General features: G+C 41.7%; 1 protein-coding gene across 1 annotated transcript in view; it reads right to left on the bottom strand.

The window, feature by feature from the left end:
- SPATA16 (spermatogenesis associated 16) overlaps positions 1-27,740 on the bottom strand; it is a 122,881-nt gene that overhangs the window by 82,573 nt on the left and 12,568 nt on the right. Inside the window, exons 2-3 of the mRNA XM_065411238.1 lie at positions 15,489-15,634; positions 4,128-4,217 (exon numbers count right to left, since the gene is read on the bottom strand). Coding sequence (XP_065267310.1) covers positions 4,128-4,217; positions 15,489-15,634 — 236 coding nt within the window. The remainder of the gene's footprint in view (positions 1-4,127; positions 4,218-15,488; positions 15,635-27,740) is intronic.

Consider the following 27,740-nt stretch of genomic DNA (forward strand, 5'->3'; position numbering starts at 1 on the left):
GCTACAAGATCTGTTAACATTGCGCAAACCATGCGGCCCCAATGGGACTTTCATTAGTGTAACCAGAACAAAGTTGGTTTCCATGACAACAGATTTTTATAGAAATGGTTTTTGCTTTGTTTTTTGTAAACTGAAAGAAAATCAGTAGAGAGATAAATAGACCATCCTCCATTTCTTGAAAAGCAAAAAACAGCTTGTAGGATTTATTTTTTTTAACAGGAAGTAGCCCGTGAAACAGGTAAGTGTAGAGGGAAGTCAATTAATGGCTTTGGGAGAAGAATATAGGATCAATATTTATGTGATAGCACCATAGTGAAATTTAAAGTTATACTGTTCCTAAGAACAGAATGTCTAAACTTCTTAGGAACACTAAACTGTTCAAACATATGCCTTTTAAGTGATAAATCAGAACCATTTATCCACCCCTTTCCCCACAGTACAAATTTGGAGGGTTTGGATAAAATGAGACCAGGAACTAGATACATGCAGAGAAAGAGAGAGAGATCCTGTAATCGACAAAATGCTGAGTTTCAGAACTATCAAGTCTGGTTTGCTGTAGAGCGGATGGGACTATCTAATGCCATTTTAAAAAGAAGCAGTAAACAGCTGAGTCATCCATACTGGGGCTATTAAGATCCTAAACCACCTTCCTCCTTTAGCACTGCTTAGCACTATCCTGTATGGAGTCACGGGTGAATATGAGGTGTTCTGGCATAGGGAGAATGAGTCTGTGCTTTGATCCACTTTCTTTTGCTTTTATACAGCTAGTTCCAAGTCACTAGTGTTCTAGTTGGTTACAAAAAGTACTATCGGTAAGTGCCTCACAGAACATGATGCAATTAAACCAGACAGTACAGCATTCTGAGCAGCAAAAAGATGACAGCGAAATGGTTTTATTGTAAGAAGCAAAAATAAGCTTCTGGACTTTGAACTTCAGGTTTCAAACCCAATATGGAGCCTGACTGTTTCTATGCATTGCAAATTTTCACTTTGTATTACTCAGGCTCAACCCTGCTCCAGTTGAAGAGGTTAGATCACATGTAACGTATATTAGCAAGTCAGGGAAGAATGATAGCTTTCATATCTACGCCCCCTGGTTTGCCCAGTTATTTCTGCAGGCAATGCATTCTCTATGACTACTGCCTTACCCCATCCCTCAATGGCAGTGTTTAGTGACAACTCCTCTTGCACTGCCCTCATTAACTTCCCTAGATGCTCTCTCACTTACAGGCAATCCAGTATGCTTCTTGTCAGACTTCAAGTTTCTCCCCACCCTCTAATCCATTTCTCCACATTTCAGAGATACCTCTGGAGGAGAAACATTTTTACTGAAATATTTAGTATGTCTTAGAGGCAGTGGCTACCACCTTCTAGAATTGCTCATTTTTCAAAGCTCCGATCCGTCAAGCAGTGCCTTTGGGATTACTGCACAACACTGTACACTGCAATGAAGTGCAGCCTGTTAGAGTCTTGGGTTGCCAACCCTCCCGGATTGTCCTGGTGTCTCCAGGAATTCAAGATTAATCTTTAAGTAAAGATTATGTCATGTGATGATGCCTCCAGGAATGCATCAAACCAAAATTGGCAACCCTATTAGAGTCACATACAGGAGTCATTTAGACACCTGGAGCCAAATTCAGAGATGAGGCAGGCAGTGATACACGTTCAACTGCTCACACTGATTTAGACTCCCTGGCATTCAGGTTGTCTCATACATACTTACATCCATTCCACCAATGTCTGAGGCAGCCTGAGTTGGTGTCAGTTACACTGAGGAGTCAGAAGGTAGTAAAAATTACAATACCCCTCATCCTACTTTAACTTGTACCTACTGGCTATTCAGAGTGTAACTTATACCAGTCCAGTCTTCTTACATATGGAGAGAATAGGTGTAAGTAAGTATGAAGGAGTCTAACTGAACGCAGTGGGGTCTAACATACATCAGTTGACACATCATCTCTGAATTTGGAACAGAGAAAGAATTTGCTCCAGGGAATTTAGCCTGCTATATCCTCAAAGAGATCAATAGTTCTCTATCTTGGGCACCCACAACCTGCCAGGTGGGCTGAGTTATTCCTGCCCATTTGCTGTATACATATATGCTATCTCCACCAAAAACAATTGTTCACAGCCTATAACAATGTTCTGGATATGTATAATAATAACTAAGATGGGGAAAAAATCACACAAGGAAACACACTAACCTCATTCACATACATAGAGCAAGCAAAGATAAATGACAGCTCATGCTAACAAAAGCATATTTAGACTTTTAGAAACTGCAGCTAAACACCTGCATACTGCAGTCTATCTGTAACAGACAGATTGCATTCTACATTGTTAACAGGGTCGGACTGATACCACTGACTCCAAAGAGATGCTTCTGCTTAGCTTAGTTTAACACAAGGCTGGAACAAAAACTCCACACAGTTATTACAATACTATGGTAAACTAAGCTAAACTCACAATGCTACTGTCACTTATTTGGATCCACTTGGTCTCCATCTGTCAGAAATTTCTCCTCCTTTGCAAAATACATCATAATCTCATTTAAAAACAACTAGTTCCATGAAAGCTTCCTGACATGAAAAAAAGCTGACCCGGTTCCTTCCTGCTTGCTGATGCAGTACTCCTGTTGAATGATTACTTATCTGCAGCAACACCAACCACCTTTTTTTTGTTACTAGTTATCTGAGCACCTCATTTTCTTCTTGGATCACATTATGCTCTCAGATACTTTCATTTTCTATGCATTACTTTCTAGGAAAGATCAACTCCTGGAAGTGAAAAATACATTCTTCTACCTGGTTTCAAGTAAAACCCTCTTGCCTGTTGGTGGGATAACAGAGAATTAACGGATCTGAAAATAGACTCTTTAATCAGGCTTCCTTGCCAGTCATGGAATAATGTTGTCTCCTGCTACAACCTTTAAAACTGTGCAAGATGTTAGTCCCTAAGGTGCCACAAGGACTCCTTTTCTTTTTGCGGATACAGACTAACACGGCTGCTACTCTGAACCTTGAGTGTTGGTGATTCAATAGGTGGCAATTTTCTCTGAATCAATACTGACCCAGTACCCCAGCAAGATGCTAGGGAGATTGTGTTGTTGGAGTTACTTTCTTTAGAATGAGATGTAAAACCGAGATTCAGATCACTTGTGGTCCAAGATCCCGTGACAACTTTTACAGGGTGTTAATCACAGCTCCTGGGCAAAGTTCATCAGAGATAATTACAAGCGGACTCCCTAAATTCTCTCTGAAGTTTTGGTTGGATAAAGTATTCTTCCCTTCCCATACTAAACTGTTGTCTAAGGGTTGCCATTCATTGTTAAACAGCTGCCATGTTCTATGCCACAGGTGATTGATTTCAGCAGTGAGTGAAGTGACTGTTCTATATCTCTTACCTAATTCACGCCTGTTCTGTCTTCATTCACTAATGGTTTGTAAAACACTTTATGCTCTTCAAATGAAAGATTCTATATAAGTGCTGAGTAGAAGCAGTAACATAGGTGTATAGTTACTTCTTGCATTACACCAGGCAACCTTACTCACCTCCTGGAAGGTAACTTCTTTCATATAAACCTGTCAGGTGGTAACAATATTTGCTCCCTGCCAACACTACAGTTTCCACCATTTGGTAGTGCCAGTGCAGCTGCACCACTGCTGCACAACATCTACACATTTTTCCAGTATAAACACACAAGTAAAGCTCAATCTTGCAAGAACTTTCCCCTGCAAGCAGTTCTGATTCACGTGAACAGTCCCATTGACTTTAGTGAGACTACTCATGTGAATAAGGGCAGCAGGATCAGATCTCTCCTATAGGTTTGATCCTATGCTCACTGAAACCAAAGTTGCCATGGACTTTCATGGTGCAGTATCAGGGTCTCTAGTAGCACTTTAATATAGAAAGGAGGAGCAATCACTATGTATTACATGAATTTGATTCTATCAAGGGGTTCTGACAAAGTCATGGACCACTAGAATGAAGCATGGACACATGATGATGTCCTAGTACTGATGAGCTGTAGGAAATAATTTCCCCAATTGTCTGTAGTACTGAGAGCTGGAATGAAGGAGCTGTAGGGAAAACATTAGATGTAGAAAATCCACAAATGCCAACCATACCTTGCAGCTTCAGAATATCGTTCCAACCATCTAAATACAGCAGCTTGACGAAGATGGTTCAGGAAATAGGCTGGGTTCAAAATAATGCTCCTTTGAAATGTAAAAGAGATGATCAAGTTAAACCTCAAATTGTTACACTATTAAAAGATCATTAATATCAAACTCTGAATAAGGCACATGCTGTACACACTTTCTATACACAATTCAAAATCTATCTCCCAAAACCCAATAATGAATTATCACTTTTTCTCCCTTGACAGCTAAGATGGATGAACAGGCATTATTAAAATGTCTATTAAATTTGTATCATAAATGCAATTTCATTTATAGCTTTGCCTATTGTTACAGAAACAGCTATTAAAGTCCCGGTGAGCGCACGTTATACTGCATTTAGCTAGCATATAACATCAGCAAAGATACCACATATTATTGTAGAAATTCCTTTGTTATCTGTCATCTATATTTCTGGGTTTGATGATAATCTTACATTATTATCTTAAAGGAATTATTCACACATAACTAATTAAAAAAATCCTAAAAGCCAGTGAGAGTGTTTCCAAAATTGTAACAAAGGATAGTCCCACTCAGGTTGGATTTATGTGGGTGAATCCTTGTACCTTTCTCAGCCTCACTGACTTCACTGAATGCGGGTATCCTCACACATGGATCCAATTGCAGAAGCAGGGTCTATATCACTAGGAGGTGTAAGGAAAACTAGTATACACCATACTATTAGAATAGACAGGCAGTATGTCTTTTGGTGTAAGCAGGGGACAGAGATTCAGAATGAATCTGGATCCTACTTCTTTACTGACATTACAATTTCACTACTAGAAAGGGCTTAGATACTACAGTCACAAGGGCGGTACAAGGATTTATCTAGGATACAGCACCCAACCCCCCTCAGTAATTTGAAATATTAGTTATAATTTAGCTGTGGTGAGTGACCATCTTTTTAAAAGGTTGATCACTGTTACCAACGATAGACAGATATTGCATCAGATACTACATTTTTTCAACCAAATGCTGGAGAACTTGGAAGTTCAAAAGACTCTGAGGCACACCAAAAACGAGTTTAGCCAGAAAGCAATCCCAAAGGACTTCAAATATTATTGACATTTAATGATCAGAATGCCCAAGGCATTAACACTTTAACAAACTGAATGATAACTGGTGCTGCAGGAAGAGATTTTAAAGGAGATTATTGCTGTTATAAACTGTAGTCAACACTTGATAATAGCAACATTGATTTTTTTTCAAGTTATCGGCTCTACCAGAGCTAAGCAACAGCAATGAAAAAAATCAATAATTTCCTGGTAGTTAGCAACGCATTTTCTACAAGACTTAGAGCAGGATGTACTCTGATAGGTTTATAATAAATACAGAATTGTAGCAGAATCTCAAAGAATTAGATTTCAGCTCTCCTTTTTCATCCTGATTCATTCCTAATCTTAAAAAGATCAACTCCTTCTTTCTAGCTATAAACTCGATACTGAAAAAATATGATAGCGTTCTCTAAAACCTATAACAAATATCTCACTAACTTGCTATAAGCGGAGACCTAAAAACTACCTTTGATTATTTGCTCGTTCAGCTGAATGCTGTTATTTCTTCAGAGATGTGTACACTCCCAGGCATGCCAAGTTCTGTGGATTTACATAGAACAGCTGTTTGACACCGCAATACCACTACAGTTTAGCAGCTTTTTTGTAGAATAATTATTATTCGTGTCATGTGATGAACTTAAAAGTGGGTAAAGCTGGCCCATGACCTGGATAATACTATCTCCAGATCTGAGAAGCCACTTTTGGTAAAAAAAAAACAAAGACAGGAGTGAGAGGGGGGATCATATAAAGGAAAATGAATGATACAAACAGAGGTCGAGAAGAAAAGCAACAATCCAGGAAGCCCATCCCTGAAATGAGAGCAGACTGGAGGTCCATCCAACTATGTGGGAATCTGCGAGGCTGTGAACACTGAGAACAAGTCCTGCTCCAATATCCATCTCCAGCCATGGAGGACTCCATACAATGATAGGCGCTGAAAGAAAAATGAGGTGGGGAAGATCCAGCAGTGAAGGAGATGGGCCTAGTGGATGTACTACAGGGTCATGAAGAGCTGTGTGTGTATCGTTTGGAGAAGTATCACTCACCACTAGGTACAAAGCTTCCACTGAATTTTTACTGATGTGCTTTTGGGGGGGACATCATAAAGACAAAGGAATTTTAATAAATTTTTTTGAAACAACTATTTCTTGATCCAGATGCAAAAGAAGTTTTAATTGGAAACATTGCAAATAAAAGCCCTATGTCTGAAGATTAAAACTTGTGTTCTTGCCAGACTTTCCCCTGACCTCTCCCACCCCACCATTAAAATGACTAGACTAAAGTAAACATGAAATGGATTTTCATTTATTTTTCATCTGCAGTGTAATCCAAAGACTGTCCAGTAAATGCCTTTCCTAAATCATTTGGTCAGTTTTTCTCAACAAAACAGTTTTTAAGTAATACAGTATATCAACCCGTTTTTTGACATTTTCATTTTTTCATCTTGACATCTTCCCTTAAAAATAATACAGGGTTTGTCCTATTATCGTTTCTTCAAGCTCTATGGGGGAAAAAAAAAAGAACCCGAGACATCAGCTTTCTCCCACCAGACCTATCAGGGCACATGAATTAAAGGTATGCGTATTTGACCATAGTTTTCTACCTTTAGTTCCCCTTCGACCTGACTTCCCAACTCCAAAAACACCAGATGCAGCAAGAAAGGCAAGTTGCTGTATAAAAATTGATCTCTGGAAAACATCAGCCTCACTCTTCCTTTTCTCCAGAAATGCACATCTTTTTATTGCAGCTCTTCCCAACTGCAATGGGGATTTAGCTCTAAACATCTGATTAACATTAAGAGGAACATCTTAGCTACCTACCAGTACATTGTGTTCAGTTAGTCTTTGTAGAAAAAAAAAGTCAAGGGGCTGTCTCTATAGATGAAAGATACAAGTAAACAAATGTATTTCACTGGCTTAGTGCTTGTGATCATGTCCCTATCTGGTGGCTAGGCACAGTAAAGCTTAAAGCTGGCTACTTCCTAGAAGAGAACATAGTGATCTCTTTAACTGAAGTGGCATGGGCTTGTGCTTTTGGGATTGAAGTTGCAGATGCAGACACCACATTTGTCAGCTGGGAGAAATCCTGCATGGAATGCACTCCTAGCTTATTGCACAAACATTTGCTTTAACATTTTTAATGGATAGAGGTATTTACAGGTAATTGCCCAGGTGTACAGAAGTAAATGTTGGATGCAATGTTGATTTATACAGTCAGGTATGGCTGGTTTGACATCGCCTACACAAGGAGATGTATAGATAGGTGTAAGATACAGCAATGTTATACACAAGTAGGAACATACATCACTGATAATAATTATACAAATATAGTCACTGGACGTTATATGTAACATTGTTATACACAATTTATGTGCAGCAATGTACCAGAAAATATTATACAGACTGGACCAGATCCTCAGCTGATGTAAAATGTCATGGCTTCATTATTTTCAGTAGTTATACAGTCAGTATATAGATGAGACTGACAAGTTCTGATTATTATACAATTTAGTTTTAACTTATGGCTGTTTTTCTTTCTTTCCTGTATATTCCGGGTAGCTCACTATCTAAAGTCCAGTACTCATCAAACTAGTCTTAGAACTGTTTGAGTCCACCACGATACAGTCTCTCTTACAATAATTATAATTATTATTTGTCTCTCTGTAGACCTCATTCTGGTAGGTGCTATGCAAATACACCTCTACCCCGATATAACGCTGTCCTCGGGAGCCAAAAAATCTTACCACGTTATAGGTGAAACTGCGTTATATCAAACTTGCTTTGATCCGCCGGAGCATGCAGTGCCTCCCCCCCCCCCCGAGCGCTGCTTTACCGTGTTATATCCGAATTCGTGTTATATCGGGTCGTGTTATATCGGGGTAGAGGTGTACAGAACAAAAAGACAGTTCCTGCCCCACAAAATGACAGTCCCATTGGCTGGATCCTCAGCTGGTGTAAATCAGCATATCTATTGAAATCAATGAAGCTACTCAACTTTACTCCAGCTGAGGACTTGACCCCATCATAGTGTCTGGAATTTTGTATGTTTAGCTACATGGTGATTCTAACGATTTCATTTTGGGGGAAACAGTATGGGGGTGCATTTCCTCACACCCATCTTAATTTTCTGAACAAGTTTCCTTGTTGATGCTGTTTTGAAGATAGGGAGGAGTGTCTCCCAGCATACAAAACTTAAAGTTCTCAAAATTTATGTCAATGGTTTTTGAAAGCTTTCATATACAGCCAGTGATTAAGCTACCCGGAATGTTTGGGTAGGCCCATAAAATGACTAGGGCTGGGCAAAACTGGCAACATTTTTTCCATGAAATGTGGCAATTTGGGAGGAACAGCACAGGGAAAAATGGGCCCCAGATTGAGTTCATAATAACATGTATGAAAACTGCTGCAAGCAATCCGACCTTTTGTTTCACACTGTCCTAGTAATGACCTGTTTGCACATACCTTCTTCAGCAGATGCTGCGTTAATTTTGCTGGTATCTTCTGGAGGGTAGAAGGAATGTGAACTTACTTTTCATTGGAGCATAAGCTTTCCAATACATCTGTTAGTCTTAAAGGTGCCACAGGACTCTCTGTTGCTTTTTACAGATCCAGACTAACAAGGCTACCCCTCCGATACTTACTTTTCATTGACAATCTCTCCATGATGGCGAGAATGTGGTGGTATAAGTGTCACCACAAAAAAAAAATATTGTAGGGAATATTGTAATGAAATTCATGACACCCGCAGCCCCTCTGAGAGGGATATCAAAGGGACAATAAAAAGCTGGAGCTAGAAAGCTGGAGGACATATACCCTATTACCTCCCCACTGGCTGCATCTGTGAATGGTGCTATGTACATGCTGGAGAATGCCTGCCCAGAAGACAACCTAAGATGTCTTCTATGGTAACCTGAAAATTAGTATGAAATCCTTTCTAATTTAATCTTCACTAAAGCTGATCCAATGACTGCTGATATCAATGGAAGGACTCCCTCTGACTTTGATGGGGTTTGGATCACAGCATTGTTGGTGAGACAACTGTTTCTCCCTCCCCCTGTCTGAGACACAACTTGGTTTTGTGTAATCAGATTTTTTTAGTACAGCCTAACAGAATTAGCTGTGAATACAGTGTCTGCGACAGCAGAGGACATTTTTAGCACACAGACCAAAAAATATCATGAAGCTGCTTTCATGTCTAAACATAATGAAGGGGTTTTTACACCAAGGCTTTCTCATACACATAGTATCTTTTTTTCTGACAGGAAAGGGGAATGCATCTTCCATGCTAAACATTTTTCTTCTTACACATAGAATTCAGTGGTGAATCACTTTGAATTGCAAACCAAGAGATAAATCTGCCCGCCAGCTCTCAATTCATTAGCTATAAAGGAGAAGAACAAGGAGAACATTCTCCTTCCTTGCTAAATGAAAGGATATTTAGAAAGGTCTTGTTTCAAAGCATCCAGTTCAGGGGCCTGAGCTATTCCTAATATGGGTGGACAGATTCTGCTTTCCCTGTCTTATTCATGTAATCCACTGCTGACTGATTTCCCAACTGTACAAGTACTAATTTCTTGACTACCAAATTTCACTAACATCTTTACAACTGCTGTCAATTCTAGGATGAGGATATTTAACTCAGCCTGCATAAAACCTGTTGGACTTTGCTTTAATCTTTTCAATCATGAACTGTGTTTCTCCTAAGAAGGAAGAAAAGCTGTTTTAGGAGCTTCTTTTTGAATGAATCCCACAAAATAATACACACTATGGGCATTAGTCACCCTCAAAGTCAATGGGAGTGTGTGGGGCAGGATCAACCCTATTGGATAACAAATATGTAATTGGCCTACTGCCCTGAAAATAAAATATAGTTCAAAGGTGGGGAAAGTTAACTGAAAATGTTTTTCATAAAGCAGTTGTATTATAAAGAAATATTCAAAATGCAGCATAAGAGAAGGGAATTCTATTGTAGGATGCTAGGTGTTTTTTAAAGTGAATCTAGCTTATGATGTCTCAGAACATCTCAAGTGAATAGTCTTGTATTAAATAATTGCTTATCAATTATGTATATTGCAACGTACCCCTTATATTTGCTAAAGGTTATTAGAAGCTACTCATTTGGATTCTCCAGAAAGTTTGCATATTCTTTTTCTTTTGGGGGGTGGGTGTTAGTGAGGGTGCGGGGTTGGAGGGATATATACGATATCTTAGGGCCTTTCCCTTCCACAAATCATCAGCATTGGTCTCAATTCCTCTCCCTTTTCCAGTTTTATCAGCAAACCTCTCTTCCCATCTATAGTTATTTTTTCCTCCCTTTGATTCCCACTAACTGTATTACCTTAAGCTGTCACCATGCTATTTATTATTAATTAGTTATCACATAACAATTACATAATCAATATGCCTCTCCATAAATTGTGCAAGTGGTGTTACAAAGGGCCATATCCTCCACTGAACACATAAAAAGGCACAGAAGAAGCAACCTTATTAGAAAAGGGACATGGGTTTGCTGAGGGTGAAGTCCTCCTTGCATTCCATTTTCGGAAGGGAGATGCAGAATTAGCAGGTGGCAATACCTGCAGAAAGTGTGGGGTCTGAAGGGAAACCTGGGTTAAACCCCACAGTTCTCAGACCGTCCACAGCAACCCTCATCAAGGCAGAAGTAATTCTGGCTTTGTCAGGCATCATTTACACCATTCAGAGAGGGAAACATGCCACAAAGGGTGGTTTTCCTCTGACTCCTCACTGTCTCCTGCTTGAAGGACATTCCTTTTCTTGAAGGACATATGTTGAGGGGATGCCAGTGGCTTTTTGGTAAGAAGAGCATAGTAAACTTTTCATTCCAGATGGTCCTCCAAAACATACCTCATTTTTCCACCCAGAATTTCTGTGATTTTTATTTTCCAATGCTCAACAGAGGGGAGCATATGGCCATTGCTTGCCTACGGATTGGCCATCTCTGTACCTCTGTGTTACAACATCAGAAGACTTACGGTAATTTAATTGAAGTAACAATGGGTGTGAAGTCCTGCTAGTTGACCATGTTGGATAGTTATATTTTATTGCTAAACTATCCTACTTGAACTTCTGAAGGTGTCAGGCAATGTCCCGGATTTATAATCTGCACTTTTATGGACTCCACAACCATAGTGTTGCTGGATAGATTACAGTCATAAGACAAAACAGTGCAGGGAACAAAACAACTTCCTGTTGGCCTTTGTGTAGTTATCTGAGATGTGAGAGTGAAGCCAAAGCTCCTTTCTGTTCCCTAACACATGCACCCCTCCAGCACTTGAGGAAAATTCAATTTACAAGAATTCCAACAACATATCTGCCCTGGAATTTCTCATTCTGCCCTCCTGCAATCTTCCAGATTGATGAGAATTCCCATGAACCATCATCTCTAAGAAAACGTGTGGGTGTGGAGGACGTTCCTTCCTGAAAATACAAAGATACTGTGCTATTTTCCCCACACACCAGCTGTGAAGCACATGGGGTCAGTGTAGATTAGTTTTCATTGGGGGGAGGGAGGAGAATACCAGCAAAGCAAGGCACAAATCTGAAGTCTCCTTGAAAAAGCAGAATGTCTGTCTCGCTTTGCCAGATCCTCCACCTTGAATCACAGCTCATCTCCACCCTCTTCAATGTTAAAGGTGGACAGAGAAAATCAAATCATAATAGCGCCTCTTGGTTACATGGTCATGCATGCCATTGCACTGCCGCTTGTGTTTCCTCACATGATTGCAGCTTCCTGTATTTCTCTGTTGGGCCAGACCCTCTAAAGGACAGGCTCAAAAGGGGAGACTGATGAGCTGAAACATTGTGTTCTGTTTCAAAACAGCTTTCAGTTGGACCCAAAATAAATAAATAAATAAAATAAAAATCAACCTTGGAGATCAGGTTGAGCAACATAAGGCCTCAACACGATTCTGAGGTTCCAGTCAGTTTTTTGACGTAAAGTTTAGACCTTCACTGTTTTGCCATCTGGTGTAATTGAAAATTGCCTTCTGCAACAAAAGGGAAAAATCTAATTTCTCAGCAAGCCATATGGGGTTATTAGGATCATTAAACCCTGGTATATGCCATAACGCCTGGGCCAAGGGGACTTCAGGGAATGTAAACGTTTTATGATTCACTTTTTATTGGAGGACTGTATTTTTTATCAGTTTAGACTGGATGTTAGGTATTAGCTTGATGGCTACTTAATGATGACAGCAAATGGTCAAATAAGCTACTGTGGTGGCTGTTTGGCTAGGTCAACTCAGATGCATTTATTCACACTGGTGATGAATTAGGAGTGTTTCTAATAGCCTTTTATCACCCAGTGTGCATCTTTTATGTCAGCCGGCCAAATGGTCAAAATCCAATGGATGTCCTCTCCTCTCCTGTTATCAACAGCACAAAAAGGCAGCCTCAAGTCCTGAGAACAATAACCAGCAGATTTATTTCCAGTTGTAAGGAAGAGCTCATCTTTACCTCCAACACACGCTCAGAAGCTAAGGACAATGGAAATGTCTCTCTTTCACTCAGTTAGTGGGAAAGCTGTTCTCCGAACCAGCACACTCCTCTTAACGTAGACATTGGAGTTTGGTCACTTGTAACATTGTACAAGCTTCTTTTAAGCGTATTATATAATATGCTTGGAAGGAAGTGTCACAACTGACAAAACTGCTATATTTAGGGGCATGTCTACACTTAAAACACTGCATCGGTGTAGCTGCACTGCTGTAGCACTTTAATGAAGACACTCTAACCTGACAGGAGAGAACTCTCCTGCTGGCATATCCACCTCCGAGAGAGGCATTAGCTATGTTGGCAGGAGACGCTCTTACTGACATACACAGGGGGTTAAGGTCGGCATAAGCAACCTTAGCAACACAGTGATACCAATATACACCTCTACCCCGATATCACGCTGTCCTCGGCAGCCAAAAAATCTTACCTTGTTATAGGTGAAACCGCGATATATCGAACTTGCTTTGATCCGCCGGAGTGCACAGACCTCCCCCCCTCTCCCCCCGGAGCACTGCTTTACCGCGTTATATCCGAATTCGTGTTATATCGGGTCGTGTTATATCGGGATAGAGGTGTATGTCTGTAGTGTAGACCAGACCCCATTTAAGAAGAGCATGCAGGATCAGCCATTTGAAGAACAGCTTTGCATCTTTGGGTCACAGTGCAAGTGTACGCACACAAAGATGCGTGAGGATTTTTAGTTAATAAGGCTTCTAAAGTGTATGCAGGAACAGTGAGATTTACATGAAATTAAATAAAGATAGTCTAGCAAATGCAAATAAAGGCAGAAATGAATATTTTAATTTTGATTCATGATTACTACCTAACCATTGCAACGCAGTGATGATATAAAAACTCAATAGGAAGCAAAATTCTGCATGCACTGGATAACTGATGGCTAAGAGCTATTTATAGTATGAGTACTCAGAGTAATTTATTTATTTATTCTTTTTGAGAAACAGATATTGATTATGCTTCATTTTCTGTATTTATGTTAATAGTATCTCAGAATATTTTCATATTGGAGTACTGTCTGTATCTGCTCCTGCAGCTCCACAGTCTGACAAGCACAGTGTGTAGATTTATTTCATCATCTGCATTATTAATTGAATTAAATTGAGGATTCAGTCATTATTGATTTGCATTTCTCCTTTTTATTAACTAAAAGGAAAGCAAGTTAGAATGTCTGTTAAAAGCAGATGCAAGAAAAAAAAAGAATAGAAAACACCCCAACCCGACACCAGATCTTTTATTCCTTCTGTAACCCAGAGATCCTAATCCAACTTCATTTACTCTGTCTATGGTCCCTATCTCCTGCTATGACTCCACGTGGGTAGACTCCCATGGAATTCAAAAATGCCCCACCATCTGGCTGTGCAACAGGCACTGGGGTTCCCCAGCATGAGGCTCACTACAGAATCAGGGCCATATTTTGCAATCCTAGTATTTTTAAAACATAAAAAATAAACATATGGAGATTTACCTATCTCATAGAACTGGAAGGGACCCTGAAAGGTCATCAAGTCCAGCCCCCTACCTTCATTAGCAGGACCAAGTACTGAGTTTGCCCCAGATCCTTAAGTGGCCCCCTCAAGGATTGAATTCATAATGCTGGGTTTAGCAGGCCAATGCTCAAACGACTGAGCTATCCCTCCCTCCCCAACATGCAAAAGAAGGTTTGCCAATTTTTATTATACACATTTGTTAGCCTCCCATTTTATTGCGGTGTGCATCTTGGGGATAGTGCTTAGAATGAGGCAGGGATCTCCATTATCATGTTTCCAAAAGTAGGCAAATAAGCAAACTTTAGATATTTTTCTTTGCACAATCTTTTAGGAAATGTGGTGCGTCATTTACAGAGCAGAGTTGTTCAGGGGGCACCAACACCTAGAGCCATAAATCACTGTAGATCTGCATGCAGAACTCTCCCTGACATCACTTGGCCTTAATGTAGCAGATTAGTAGCTTAGCACCATGACAGGGATCATATTTTTATACTGATGAATTGTCCATCACCAATTTCTCTAGTGTATTAGGCACAAACATGCCTTTCTTCTTAGATATAATCAAGTTGTCTCTTTCACAGTAGTTTCCCTTCATTTACATTAACTTAAGACAATTGTAAGAAAAACTCAACCTGCGTTAACTGCAGTGTTTATTCAGATATACTTAATGATATTGAAAAGTGGTGGACTGGCAGGCCACAGAGTGAAATCCTTTGTTTACAGAACAGGTACAGGATGGAGAGTGGCAGTGCAAGCTTCTGCTTATGTGCCTGAACACTGATTGGAGAGTCCAGGCAAAATCTTGACTCCAAAGAGTCAAAGGGAGCATTTGATTTTCATCCCCTTTTGATTTCTGGCTTCTCTGCCGAGACTGCAGCTGTGGTGCTGGTCTTTGAGATATGGACAATGACTGAGACCACCAAAGAACCATCTGATGGAAAGAATTTGAAGTCACCTCTGGCCTGACATTGAACTGATAACGAGTAGAAAGGGATTATATTTCATTTCCAATTATTTGAGCCTTCTAGCATCGCTGTGCCTTAATGACCAAATTCCCAGCATTCCTCTTAGTCTATCCCAAGTGGGATTTTTTTTAAGGTGGGTTATTGATTCCCCTTTTCTTGTCATAGGATTGGGTAATTAACTGCTGCAAATCCTTCCAGTCCAAAATGTATACTTGCTTTTCTCTTCCCTGCTTCAAGCCCTAGTAACACATTAATCAATATTCATTTTTACCTGTGAGAATGATTCAGAGCCAGGTCAGGCTTCCTCATCCTTAGGTAGCAGGTTACAAGCTTCATTTCAATAAAACTGGCAATACTTGAAATATCTTGGGGGGATGCATCGAAGGGTTTCCCTAATGCTGCACCTTTACTGCAGAGCTATAGAAGAAACAAAAACATTGTTTACTAATTTGCAATATACTTCTCTTAAATGCATTTCTTAGCTGCGGAATGAATAAAGTTGACTTCTGAGTGAAACATACTCTGACTTTAAATATTCATATTAATATAAGATCAACCGATACACACTTTATCTATGAATGTAGTATAAAATATACTGTCTCCTTTCATTGTGCAATACTCCATATAAGGGATATTCCAGACAACATATAATAAATTAAAAAGCTAAACAAGCACAAATAAAAAAAGATAACCATGTTTCCCCCATTCACCAAGTAAGAACCTGCTCCCAAGCGCATTGAATTCACTGGGCGTCTCTGGATCAGGCACCTAAGCAACGGCAGTGTCAGAAAGCATTTATGAATGTCTACATACCAAAAGAGAGGAGACCTAGACTAGGCTGTCTTAGTCAGACTTACAGTTGAGAAATCCCAGGACATAATAGAAGGAAACCAAAGGGAAATAAGGAGGCAATTATATTTCCCAGTTCCCAGGTAATGGGCAAGATTATTTGCTTTTATGGAAAAGTCCCATAAAATATAATAGGGATGAAGCCAATATCCTTGGTTTTATTCTATTACTCTAAAATTGTATAGAATTTAATAGTGAGCAATCTCCTATGCATAGATGTGTTTTTAAGACTCATGCAGAATTCTGAAGCACAAATATATTTCTCTATTCAATTATATGAGCTTTTTTAAAGGCCTATCAAAGGGAATCATTTTATAATAAAGTTCTACAGGGCCTTTCTATAAGGGCAGTGGTTAGGCTCTAGGACTGGGATTTGCAGTTCTTGGTTCTGCTTCCAGCACACTCACTTTCTGACCTTGGGCAACTGACTCATGGACACACTGTGCTTCACTTTCCCTGTCTGTAAAATGGCAATAATGATATGTACCTACCACTCTGGGGTCTGTGAGGGTTAATTAATGAATGTTTCCAAAGCACTTCAAGATCTTCAGGGGAAGCGCAGAAGGATTATTGAACCAACAGAGATGAAGACGATGACTGTTCTTTGTGTGCCAAGGAAATCTCTCTATGCCTGATTATGATCCCGTGCTCAACTTGGGCATTCGTTTTAATGGGATTATAAATGGATTAAGGTGCGATTGAACATTAATAAGGATGTTAGAATCTGGTCCTATGGGAGGTGAGTCCAGCTGTGTTAAATAGATAGGCTGTGGTAACAGCAGAATCTGTTAATGAAAATCCAGAGTGCTAGATATGTGGTGACCATAAGACTGGTAAATTAACTTGTCAGTAAGGGCCTCACATCTCACCAGACATGCAAATAGACTACTAAAAAGAGCTGCCATCCTTAGATGTGTTAGGAAAATAATGGTATAGTTCACCACAGAAAGTTACAGTCCTCATGTTGAAATATACCTGCAACTGTTTACTATACTTGAGGATACACAGGTCATATGGCTTACAGCCAGGAATAGCAGAGAAGTGGGAATATATCGTACTAACACTAACTTTCCCTTGTTAACAGATAACCTCAATACCTTCTTGCAAGCAAATATGTTTTATAAAGATCCTTATGCTTTTAGGGGATGAGAATAACCTGCTCTTCCTTTATGATCTGTTTCCTGCTATCCTGCTCCATCCCCCATTGCAGGTTATACATATTTTTCCATTGAGGGAGCTTTCTTTGCCAACTGTTAAGATTTACAGTTGATATTTCATAGCTCTTCACCTGGCCTTGAAGCTCATATGTCTCCAGCCTATTGGAGATAATCCATTTATCTTGTCATATCCTCCAAGAATCCTCAGACAAGGTCTCTAATGCTTTGGAACCCCAAGGCCTAGCTGACTAACTAATTTGAGGGATCTAGATTTTCTGCCAGACTAGTTCATCCTTTAGCAGTTTATACATGGTGTATAAATGGTCCTTTTCTGTAAGGTTGTTTGTAGAAGCATTAACATTTATAGTGAGTGCTCTACAGAATGAAGGAGTTTAATATTGATTTCAGTGGAATTGCCCTAAAGAGCAAGAGCCTTATATCAGGGGTAGCCTTACTGAAAATAGCATGAGAAAGGGAAGAGAAAGGCCTTGAAAACTACAGTTTTTCCTATCATTTCTCACTCACTATCAAGATGTTGATTCCCGCCTCTGGTCAGCCCATGATGCCAGCCTCCATCATCCACTTGTTATATTTTCAAACAAACACCATCATGCTTTCTCCTAGGCTGCCCCTCACACTTGGGAGGAGTTCTCCATAAACATCCACAAAACTAACTCATTATCCTCCCTCAGAATCCTTCTCCACGATACCTACAAAAACTTGACAGGCTGCTGGTGTGCTGAGACCACAGACTATCATATTGACCAATATTGTCTCATTGTTTCCTTGTATTGCCCAATCTGTCTGCATCCATCTGTTGTCCCTTGTCCTATATTTAGATTGTAAGCAGGGATCATCATTTTGTTCTGTGTTTGTACAGCGCCTAGCACAGTGGAGTTCTGGTCTCTGACTAGGGTTCCTAGGCACTATGGTAACACAAATAATAATAATAGTATAGCTAATATGGTTAGATTCAGGGTGCCTGGGATGGGGGAGGGAACAGGGCTGGTGCTTCCATTTAGGCGACCTAGGTGGTCGCCTAGGGCACCAGGATTTGGGGGGGGGGGGCGGCAATTTGGCGGCAGGGGGTCCTTCCGTGCTCCGGGTCTTCGGCAGCAATTCTGCCGCTGCTCCTTCACTCGCTCCGGGACCCGCTGCCGAAGTGCCCCGAAGACCGGGAGCGCGGAAGGACCCCCCCGCCGCAGAATTGCCGACAACGACCAGGAGCGCGGAAAGACCCCCGCCTAGGGCGCCAAAAACCCTGGCGCCGCTCCTGGGAGGGAAGGGTAAGATTTGAATCTGACCATTACTGAACTAGTGAATTCTGCTTGTTAACCACAAAGTTGCATTGAGTTCCTGAGCCTTTCCAACTATAGGCTGCTGCTGAGGTGTAGGTCTGCCTACCGGCTCACTAAGGGCACATCTGCGCCGCACGTGGAAACCTATGGGAGCGAGTCTCAGAGCCTGTGTCTGAAGCCCACCAAGCTTCCTAGGCTGGACCTTGGGCTCTGGAGCCTAACCCTGAACATCTACCCAGCTATGGTTAGGGACATAGGCATGTGCTCTTAGACATACTGCTGCCAGTTTCTGCTTGCAGTATAGATGTACCCTAAGACTGAACAGTGCAAGGGTGCTCAGAGACTCATGGGTAGAATTTAAGAACAAAAAGTTGGTTTGGATATAACTGCGTTTCAAGCTCTCTGATGGGCTGGTACTAAACTGCCTCAGCTACAGACAATGTAATAAACTCTCTTTTTTATTTATTTAGGAAAAATTAACAAGTTTACAAATCATAGAATCATAGAATTATAGAATATCAGGGTTGGAAGGGACCTCAGGAGGTCATCTAGTCCAACCCCCTGCTCAAAGCAGGACCAATTCCCAACTAAATCATCTCAGCCAGGGCTTTGTCAAGCCGGGCCTTAAAAACCTCCAAGGAAGGAGATTCCACCACCTCCCTAGGTAACACATTCCAGTGCTTCACCACCCTCCTAGTGAAATAGTGTTTCCTAATATCCAGCCTAGACCTCCCCCACTGCAACTTGAGACCATTGCTCCTTGTTCTGTCATCTGCCACCACTGAGAACAGCCGAGCTCCATCCTCTTTGGAAACCCCTCCCCCCCCCAGGTAGTTGAAAGCAGCTATCAAATCCCCCCTCATTCTTCTCTTCTGGAGACTAAACAATCCCAGTTCCCTCAGCCTCTCCTCATAAGTCATGTGCTCCAGACCCCTAATCATTTTTGTTGCCCTCCGCTGGACTCTTTCCAATTTTTCCACATCCTTCTTGTAGTGTGGGGCCCAAAACTGGACACAGTACTCCAGATGAGGCCTCACCAATGTCGAATAGAGGGGAATGATCACGTTCCTCGATCTTCTGGCAATACCCCTACTTATACAGCCCAAAATGCCATTAGCCTTCTTGGCAACAAGAGCACACTGTTGACTCATATCCAGCTTCTCATCCACTGTGACCCCTAGGTCCTTTTCTGCAGAACTGCTACCTAGCCATTCGGTCCCTAGTCTGTAGCAGTGCATAGGATTCTTCCGTCCTAAGTGCAGGACTCTGCACTTGTCCTTGTTGAACCTCCTCAGGTTTTTTTTGGCCCAATCCTCTAATTTGTCTAGGTCCCTCTGTATCCGATCCCTACCCTCCAGTGTATCTACCACGCCTCCCAGTTTAGTGTCATCTGCAAACTTGCTGAGAGTGCAGTCCACACCATCCTCCAGATCATTAATAAAGATATTAAACAAAACCGGCCCCAGGACCGACCCTTGGGGCACTCCGCTTGAAACCGGCTGCCATCTAGACATGGAGCCATTGATCACTACCCGTTGAGCCCGACGATCTAGCCAGCTTTCTATCCATCTTACAGTCCATTCATCCAGCCCATACTTCTTTAACTTGGCGGCAAGAATAAATATCAGAAACAAAACAATCATTACAAGAGTTAGCTCTTGTTTACAGAGACAATCTATGGGAGTATAGTCATCAGGTCCTTCTATTTAACAGGGTGTTACCATGACAATGGAATAACTTTCTAGTGTCACATAAAAAGGGAAATTGAAATGAGGATAAATTAGTTGACCATTCCTAGGAGGGGGGCACTGAATTAAATCACAAACACACTGTGGATCCGGTAGAAAAGCAATGTTTTTAGAGAAAATAATTTAACAGAAGTGTAATTGTAATATGTCATTCCTCTTGATCAGAGCAGATCTCTTTAAGAGGATGGCTTTAGTGGTACCTATTGGGAATTGGGGATGGGTGGGTGCAAGCCCGCCCACAGCTAAAGGCCCCTCCCCTCAGCCTAAGGGGAGGAGCTACCAGGCCCATGTGCCAAGCAATTGCGGGGAGGACAACAAATGATGGCTTTAGTGGTAGCTGAGCAACATCATTGCAACTGAGCTTTAAACTCTTGTGATGTTTTCATGAGTAACGGGATTTCAGAGGGAACTGGAGCTCATCTGGCAATGATGTGAGAAGCTCCACTCCCTCATGAAGTTGAGCCCTGCCAGAAGCTGACAGTCTCTCCCCTCTGCTCATCCTTCTCACAGGGGGAGGCGGAAACAAAGGGTACATCTACAGGGTGATAAAAGACCTGGAGCATGGCTGTGGCTGGCCTGGGTCAGTTGACTCAGACTCAAAGGGCTTGGGCTGCAGGGCTGAAAATTACAGTGTACATGTTTGGAGGCAGGCTGGAGCATGGCCTCTGAGACCCGCCCCTCCCCCGGCAATTTCCATCCCCGCAGCCCAAGCCCCGTGATCCCAAGTCAGCTATCCCAGGCTCGGAGACTCAGTTCCACAGGTTTTTAATTGCAGTGTAGATGTGCCCTAAGAGCCCAACAGTCCAGTGTGGCTCTGCTTCTTAATCCCTGCTCCCTTCCTGTGAGAAATATGAGCAGGATGACACCTCTGCTCCTCCCTCTTACCCCTACAGCATCTGGTCTGGGCAGGGGTAGTGGGCGTGAAGAGCCCTTGGAGTTGTCCCCCAACAGCCTTGAGCAGGGTTAGAGGACCCACTGCAGCCCCTCAGGCCTGGGGGAGGGTGGTGAAGGGCCCTAAAAAAAGCAGAAGTGAGGCTGGGGGAACAGAACAGGAGGAGTGGAGGTTGAACTGACTGGGGCGCTGGGGGACAGGGGATGGGCAGCTCCTGCAGCAGAGGCCAAAAACACCTTGCCCAATAGATTTGGGAGAGTGGGCAACAGTGTGTGTGTGAGAGAGCTGCACATGGGATGGGCAGGGGGAGATAAAAAAATCAAAAGGCAGACTGAAAAAATCCAGTCTAATATTTATGCCAAAAAATTCCCATGATATTTTGGGCCAATCTCATGATTTTTGAAGGGCCGACTCTTGATTTTTGATTTCGTGAGGTTGGCAATACTGAGTTATGATTTGCCAAAGATGTGCCTTTAAACTCTAAGATCTTACTGAAAATGATCTATAGGACCCCAAGAGAGCACTAACCCCCAAGCAAGTTCTGTCTCAGAAGAGTAACTTCTGCCTGGATCATGGTACACCGAGGTCTTGCCCAACTGAGTTCAGGTTTGAGAATTCTGGACTGCCTACTGTGCACATTAATGTGATCAAGAACCTTGGAATGGAGGACTGGGCATATGTCGGTTTCTTCTCTGTCCATTTCCTCCCCGCCAAAATTTGTGACCTGCTAATATCTGTTTTAGATGCAATACTCAATTGTTTTTAAAATGTGCTAAGCTACATTGACAGACCAACATATCTCTTTAAATAATAAAGGTGGCACGGTAAGCAAGTGTCTCCATAGTCTCATCTTATTTTGTACCATCACTGACATTTAACACTTACAAGGCTACCACGGTCTTTAAAATTCATTTTGTGTGATTGTAAAATATGGAGCTGGTCTCAAAACAGACAACGGGGTCATACAACCAAGCGTCCCTTTAGTTTAGGGGTGATGAATATCTTCTCTTTCCCTTCTCGCCTCTGCTGGAAGAAGTTGTGCACTCTGCAACACCCATAAGCTTACAATTTTCTATTATCTTGTTACCAGGAAGAGTTATAAATCAGAGAATTCATCACTTGCAACTTTACTCATGGTGCCGTATACATCTGCTGAAGTCTTTCTATGGGTAAGACACATTATGTGTGGCTAAAAGACTCAGAGAATTATGTTCACACATCAATGAGTGTAAAGGTATCATTGGGTTTCTCAGTAGTAATGCTTCTCAGCTGAATAGGTCATGCTGTGACCTCTGTTAAATTTATGGGAATTGGAGAATTGAGGCTACTCCCTAGACTGCAAGTTCTTGAAGGATAGTGAGAAGGAGGGAATCATTCAGGATCCAAACACTGAAATTCTTCAATTCAGTGTCTTTCTCAAGATTTCATTTTATTGCTGATTTGAAAAACCATGTTCAATGCTATAATCCTTCTAAAGTCTTTGAAGGGAGCATGAGCAGGGCCGGCTCCAGGCACCAGCTTAACAAGCAGGTGCTTGGGGCGGCCAAGGGAGAGGGGCGGCACCTGCGGCAATTCGGGGGCGGCAGGTCCCTCACTCCCTCTAGGAGCGAAGGACCTGCCGCCGCCAATCGCGGCTTCCCCCCCCCCCAATTGCCGCCGCCGATCGCGATCGCGGCTTTTTTTTTTGCTTGGGGCGGCAGAAATGCTGGAGCTGGCCCTGAGCATGAGCCTGGTCAAACTACTTTAAAAGAGATAAGGATTTGCCAGACTAGCTTTGATATAGACAAGAAGGATGGCTTTGTCACTGGGCTAGGACACAAGGGGTCAATTCCTACCTGTACCATATACTTGCTATATATGCTTAGGGGGAGATTTTTCAAAGACATAAATGACAATCTCTCCTTTAATCAATTTGGTCCTCAGTTCCCCATTTGCAAAATGGGAGTAACAATACTTCATCTGTCTTGTCTATTCATGTACTGAAGTAAGTTCTTCAGGGCAGGAACTGTCTCCTACGTTTTTATATAGTGGCTAACGCAATGGGGTCCTGATCTTGATTTGGGCCTCTACATGCTAATGTAATGTCCCAAGTACAGTGTTGCAATTAGAACATTCTCTATTTTCAAAAGTAAAAGTCTATGCACAACAGAATGGTTTGAATATTTGAAATGTTTAGAGTACCTGATATTAGTGAGATGAACAGTAAATTAAATAAGCTAATAGCTATTACCATCATTGTAAGGAAGACTTTTTTGTGTTAATATGAACAAGGTTGGAAGAAACCTGTGTTGGGTCATCCACCCCAATTCATTGCAGCAAGCATGTGGCCTTTTGAAAACCATTCAAAAGATGGAGGAAGTCTTGGAAAGGTTCCTAGCTTTTGCATAGGTGGTGTTGTTTTCCAGTTATGTTACAGAGCACAATTTGTTTTTAATGCCAAACTGGGAAATTTTGGGGTACTTTTTACGAAAGAATTTTGTGCCATTTTGGGTCTGTGGAAATCTTTGTGTGTCTAGAATTTTTATAGGTGCTATAAAGTTGAAGAAAACAATTTAAACAGTTGACGTTTTACAACCATTCTGGGATTAAAAAATAAAAAGCTGAAACGTATCATTTTATGTCCTGCACATATGACAGACAATATTTTTACTTTCAGAAGGTTTACTTTTAAACTGAGATAGTCTCAGATTACCTAAGAATACTTACCCAGGGTACACTGAAGGGAGAGTACTTCCAGCAATAGTGCTCAGTGTCTGAATAGCTGCAGAACAATATATTTTTTAATTTATAGTATGGTAGCTTCTAGAGGTATCATCTACAGTTGTGGGCTCACTGTCCATACACATAATAAGAGACAGTGTGTGTGCCACCAGAGGCGCCCAGAGGATTCAGGGGGCCTGGGGCAAAGCGGGGAAGCTGCGGCGCTTGTGCTCACCCGGCAGCGGTCCGGATCTCCGGCGGCATTTCGGCGGCGGGGGGCCCTTCAGTCGCTCCACGTCTTCGGCAGCACTGAAGGGTCCCCCGCCGCTGAAATGCCGCCGAAGATACAGAGCGACTTAAGGCCCCCCCACCGCCGAAATGCCGCCAAAGACCCGGGCCGCCGCCGGGCCAGGGCTCGCGGGGCCCCTGCGGGGCCCGGGACAAATTGCCCCACTTGCCCCCCCCTCCGGGCAGCCCTGCACTGTGTGCCAAAGAGTTTACTATGTAAATGGAGAAGACAAAGGGTGGGAGAAAGGAAGTATGTCTATTTTAGAGCTGGGAAACAGACAGAGATTAATTATATTATATACTCTTCAGTGCAAAGACTGTCTCTTACTGTATGTATTGGATGTATAGAGGCTAGCACATATTGACTGAGGCCCCTAGGTGGTACAGGAATACAAATAAAGAGATTTGGCCAAGGTCACAGAAGAAGTTTGTGACAGGAAGAAATTGAACTCAGATCTCCTAAATCCTAATCCAACGCCTTAACCACAAGACTATCATCACTAAGTACTGTGTTCAGGAGTGCCATCATATTGCAGGAGAGACAAGGTGGGTGAGGTAAATATCTTTATTGGACCAACTTCTGTTGGTGAGCGAGACAAGCTGTCAAGCTTACACAGAGCTCTTCTTCAGGTCTGGGAAACTAAGGACATGTCTACACTACACAGTTTTGTTGACAAAAGGCAGCTTTCGTTGACAAAACAGTGGAGTGTGCACACTGCAATGCTCTTCCAGCTGATTTAACTCTCCTGCTATACCGACATAATAAAACCACTAGTCCATGATTTTTAGTGTCCAGCAAGGTTATGAATTTAAGTTCCCAGGCTCGTCTTTTGAAAGTGTTGTGCAGGTTTCCTTTGAGGATGAGAATTACTTCCCCTTAGTGTATGTGCAACATGCCTCATGGCTCGTGACCAGGATTCATCACCGAATTTTGTCCGCTGGTTGGAGAAGAGCTCTGTGTAAGCTTGAAACATTGCCTTTCTCCCCAACAGAAGTTGGTTCAATAAAAGATATTACCTTACACACCTTGTCACTCTGATATCCTGGGACCAACAGGCCTACAACAACACCGAATCATACTGCATGTCCATCAGCCAACAGTTCTAACACTGCAATTTCGTCCCAGGAACTGCCTCTTACAGAAAGCTACTTCCAGGAATAGCTTTCAAGACTTGGCAGCACCCACTGCTGTTTATGGCTTGACCACCACAACCTTCATATAAACGAAATATCTTTTTCCAAATAATTAAACAAACAAATAAATAAATAAATACTGTCTCTGAAACCTGAGTATATTCTGTTCAGCCTCACTTTCCAAGCAAAATGATAGGACATCAGTATAATAAAGAACTAGTTAACAGTGGCATAGTATAACCCATAACAATCAGTGTGGATGGGGAAAAAAAAGAGGAAAGGATTGGCTCTTAGTGATATCATTGGTCAAAGCCCAACTTTTCTTCTTCAGTTCAACATTATATCGACATCTTGGGTTATAGCTTCAGTCAACTGAGCAGGAAATCTATGCAAAAACTCTGCCTTTATTGTTAATGATATTTGTGTAAATAACTTTCTGCACAATGAAAGGGTCATATCATTTTAATTCATTATTAAAACTGTATGCAGCTGTCACACAAGAAGAGCTAAATTCACCAGGCTTTTCACAAGCTGTTCTGCCATGGATGTTTTGTATAGCGTATAGATGGGGATATAATTGTCTATTATTTAGATAGTGCTGGCAGTGAGCTAGGTGCACCTGTGACATGCAAAACTCTGGAAGATTCTCTCTTATACTTCAGAGGGGTAGCCATGTTAGTCTGAATCTGTAAAAAGTAACAGAGGGTCCTGTGGCACCTTTAAGACTAACAGAAGTATTGGGAGCATAAGCTTTCATGGGTAAGAACCTCACTTCTTGCATCTGAAGAAGTGAGGTTCTTACCCACGAAAGCTTATGCTCCCAATACTTCTGTTAGTCTTAAAGGTGCCACAGGACCCTCTGTTGCTTTTCTCTTATACTTAAGGCCCCCATTCAGGAAAGCATCAGTATTCAGGAAGGGCCCTGACCCACATGTGTAAGTGCTTTTCTCAGCCAGAGTCTAAAACAACTTTTAGTGTGTCTCTCTTCAACAATTAAGAGTATGTGAATGGATTGGTTGCAGGGTGGGCCTGAAAGTAAAAAATTCAAATCCAGCTCCAGATTTCCAGCTCCCCAAAATTTGAGGGTATGAGGATGTGGGTCTTTTGTTCAGCCCCAATGAAGCTGGGGGCCATTTGCAAAATTCAGATGTCAAATGCCCACAAAACTCAGGGCATGCTTAGATCTCGCATTTCAGTTTGTGTTCATTTCTAGTTGGCTGTTAAAAGACAGTGGTCGTTTGCTACACTATATTATAGATATATATATAAACTTGACATGAAGTATTCTCATCTACAATAGCTAAGCATACAGTCCCTGCAGCAGTCCCACCCCTTAGTCATGCCTGTCTATTCTCCTAATTTCAGTCCAAGGTTCTACCCTACTTGTAACCCGCAGCTGGTGCTGTTATCATAAATTATTTACATCAGAAGTGTTAAATCAGGACACTAAGTTTTCAGAAAATGTCATCCATTTTACATAAATGAATCCACCATCATATAAACCTGTGTGCAGTACTATAAAACTGTGACCCTCATTAGGAATCATTATTTCACAATATGCTCCAGATGTGAATATTGCCAAGGTGAAAGGTGTGGTCAGGGAAGCAAAAACCCACAACTCTGCAATTAAACATATATTATTGAATCAATATACCATGATGGTTCCAGAGGAGCTATTGTGGTCTGAGCAATACAATCAAATCTCATTTATAGAGCATCTTGTCTTGCAAATGTCTTGTGGCACTTTCTGATCTACCATATCTAGTATCACACATCCACAGCATGAGATGTTAATATGTTAGTCCAGATAAGGGACAGATTCACCCTACTAGTGCAAGGCCATGCAAATTTCTGCACCCATTCTCTGTTACTGCTGGCTACACCATTATCCTGTCAACCAGGCTTGTAACCAAGGGGTCCTCTTCAGCTTCTCTCTCTCCTCTCTTGATTCCTGCAGCCTCCTTTCTTCTGGTCTTTGGATAGATTCAGTCCACCCAAATGCAGCCACTCAATTTACGTTCCTTTCCTGTTAATCTGACCATCTTGCCCCCAGCCAACTCCCACTCTCACTACACCAATCCCCACCTTCTCTTCATTCAAATCCCACCCAAAGACACAATGGCATTTAACTCTACCACTATATACAAATTTTCACACATCTCAGTGCACCAAACCAAGTCTTAAGGCAACATCGGTGAGAAACAGAAGTAATTGTTTCACTTGGATGGCCAACTCACCAGAACTGGTGAAAAGCAACCGTTTGCGGAAGTTATTTTCAAGCAGTATCAGCATAGCCTCCCTTGCTTCCACAATTCCAGTAATGTGTGTGGTGGGGTAAACTCCAAAGAGAGTCTTGCTCTGAATGGTGCTGTCAGCACGAGGTATTAGAAACCTGGCAATCTCACTTGCATTATCAACAAGCAAAACCAAAGCGCTCCCCAAAAGCATCCAGAACCC

Source organism: Emys orbicularis, chromosome 9 (genome assembly GCF_028017835.1).
Source record: "Emys orbicularis isolate rEmyOrb1 chromosome 9, rEmyOrb1.hap1, whole genome shotgun sequence".
Lineage (NCBI taxonomy): Eukaryota > Metazoa > Chordata > Testudines > Emydidae > Emys > Emys orbicularis.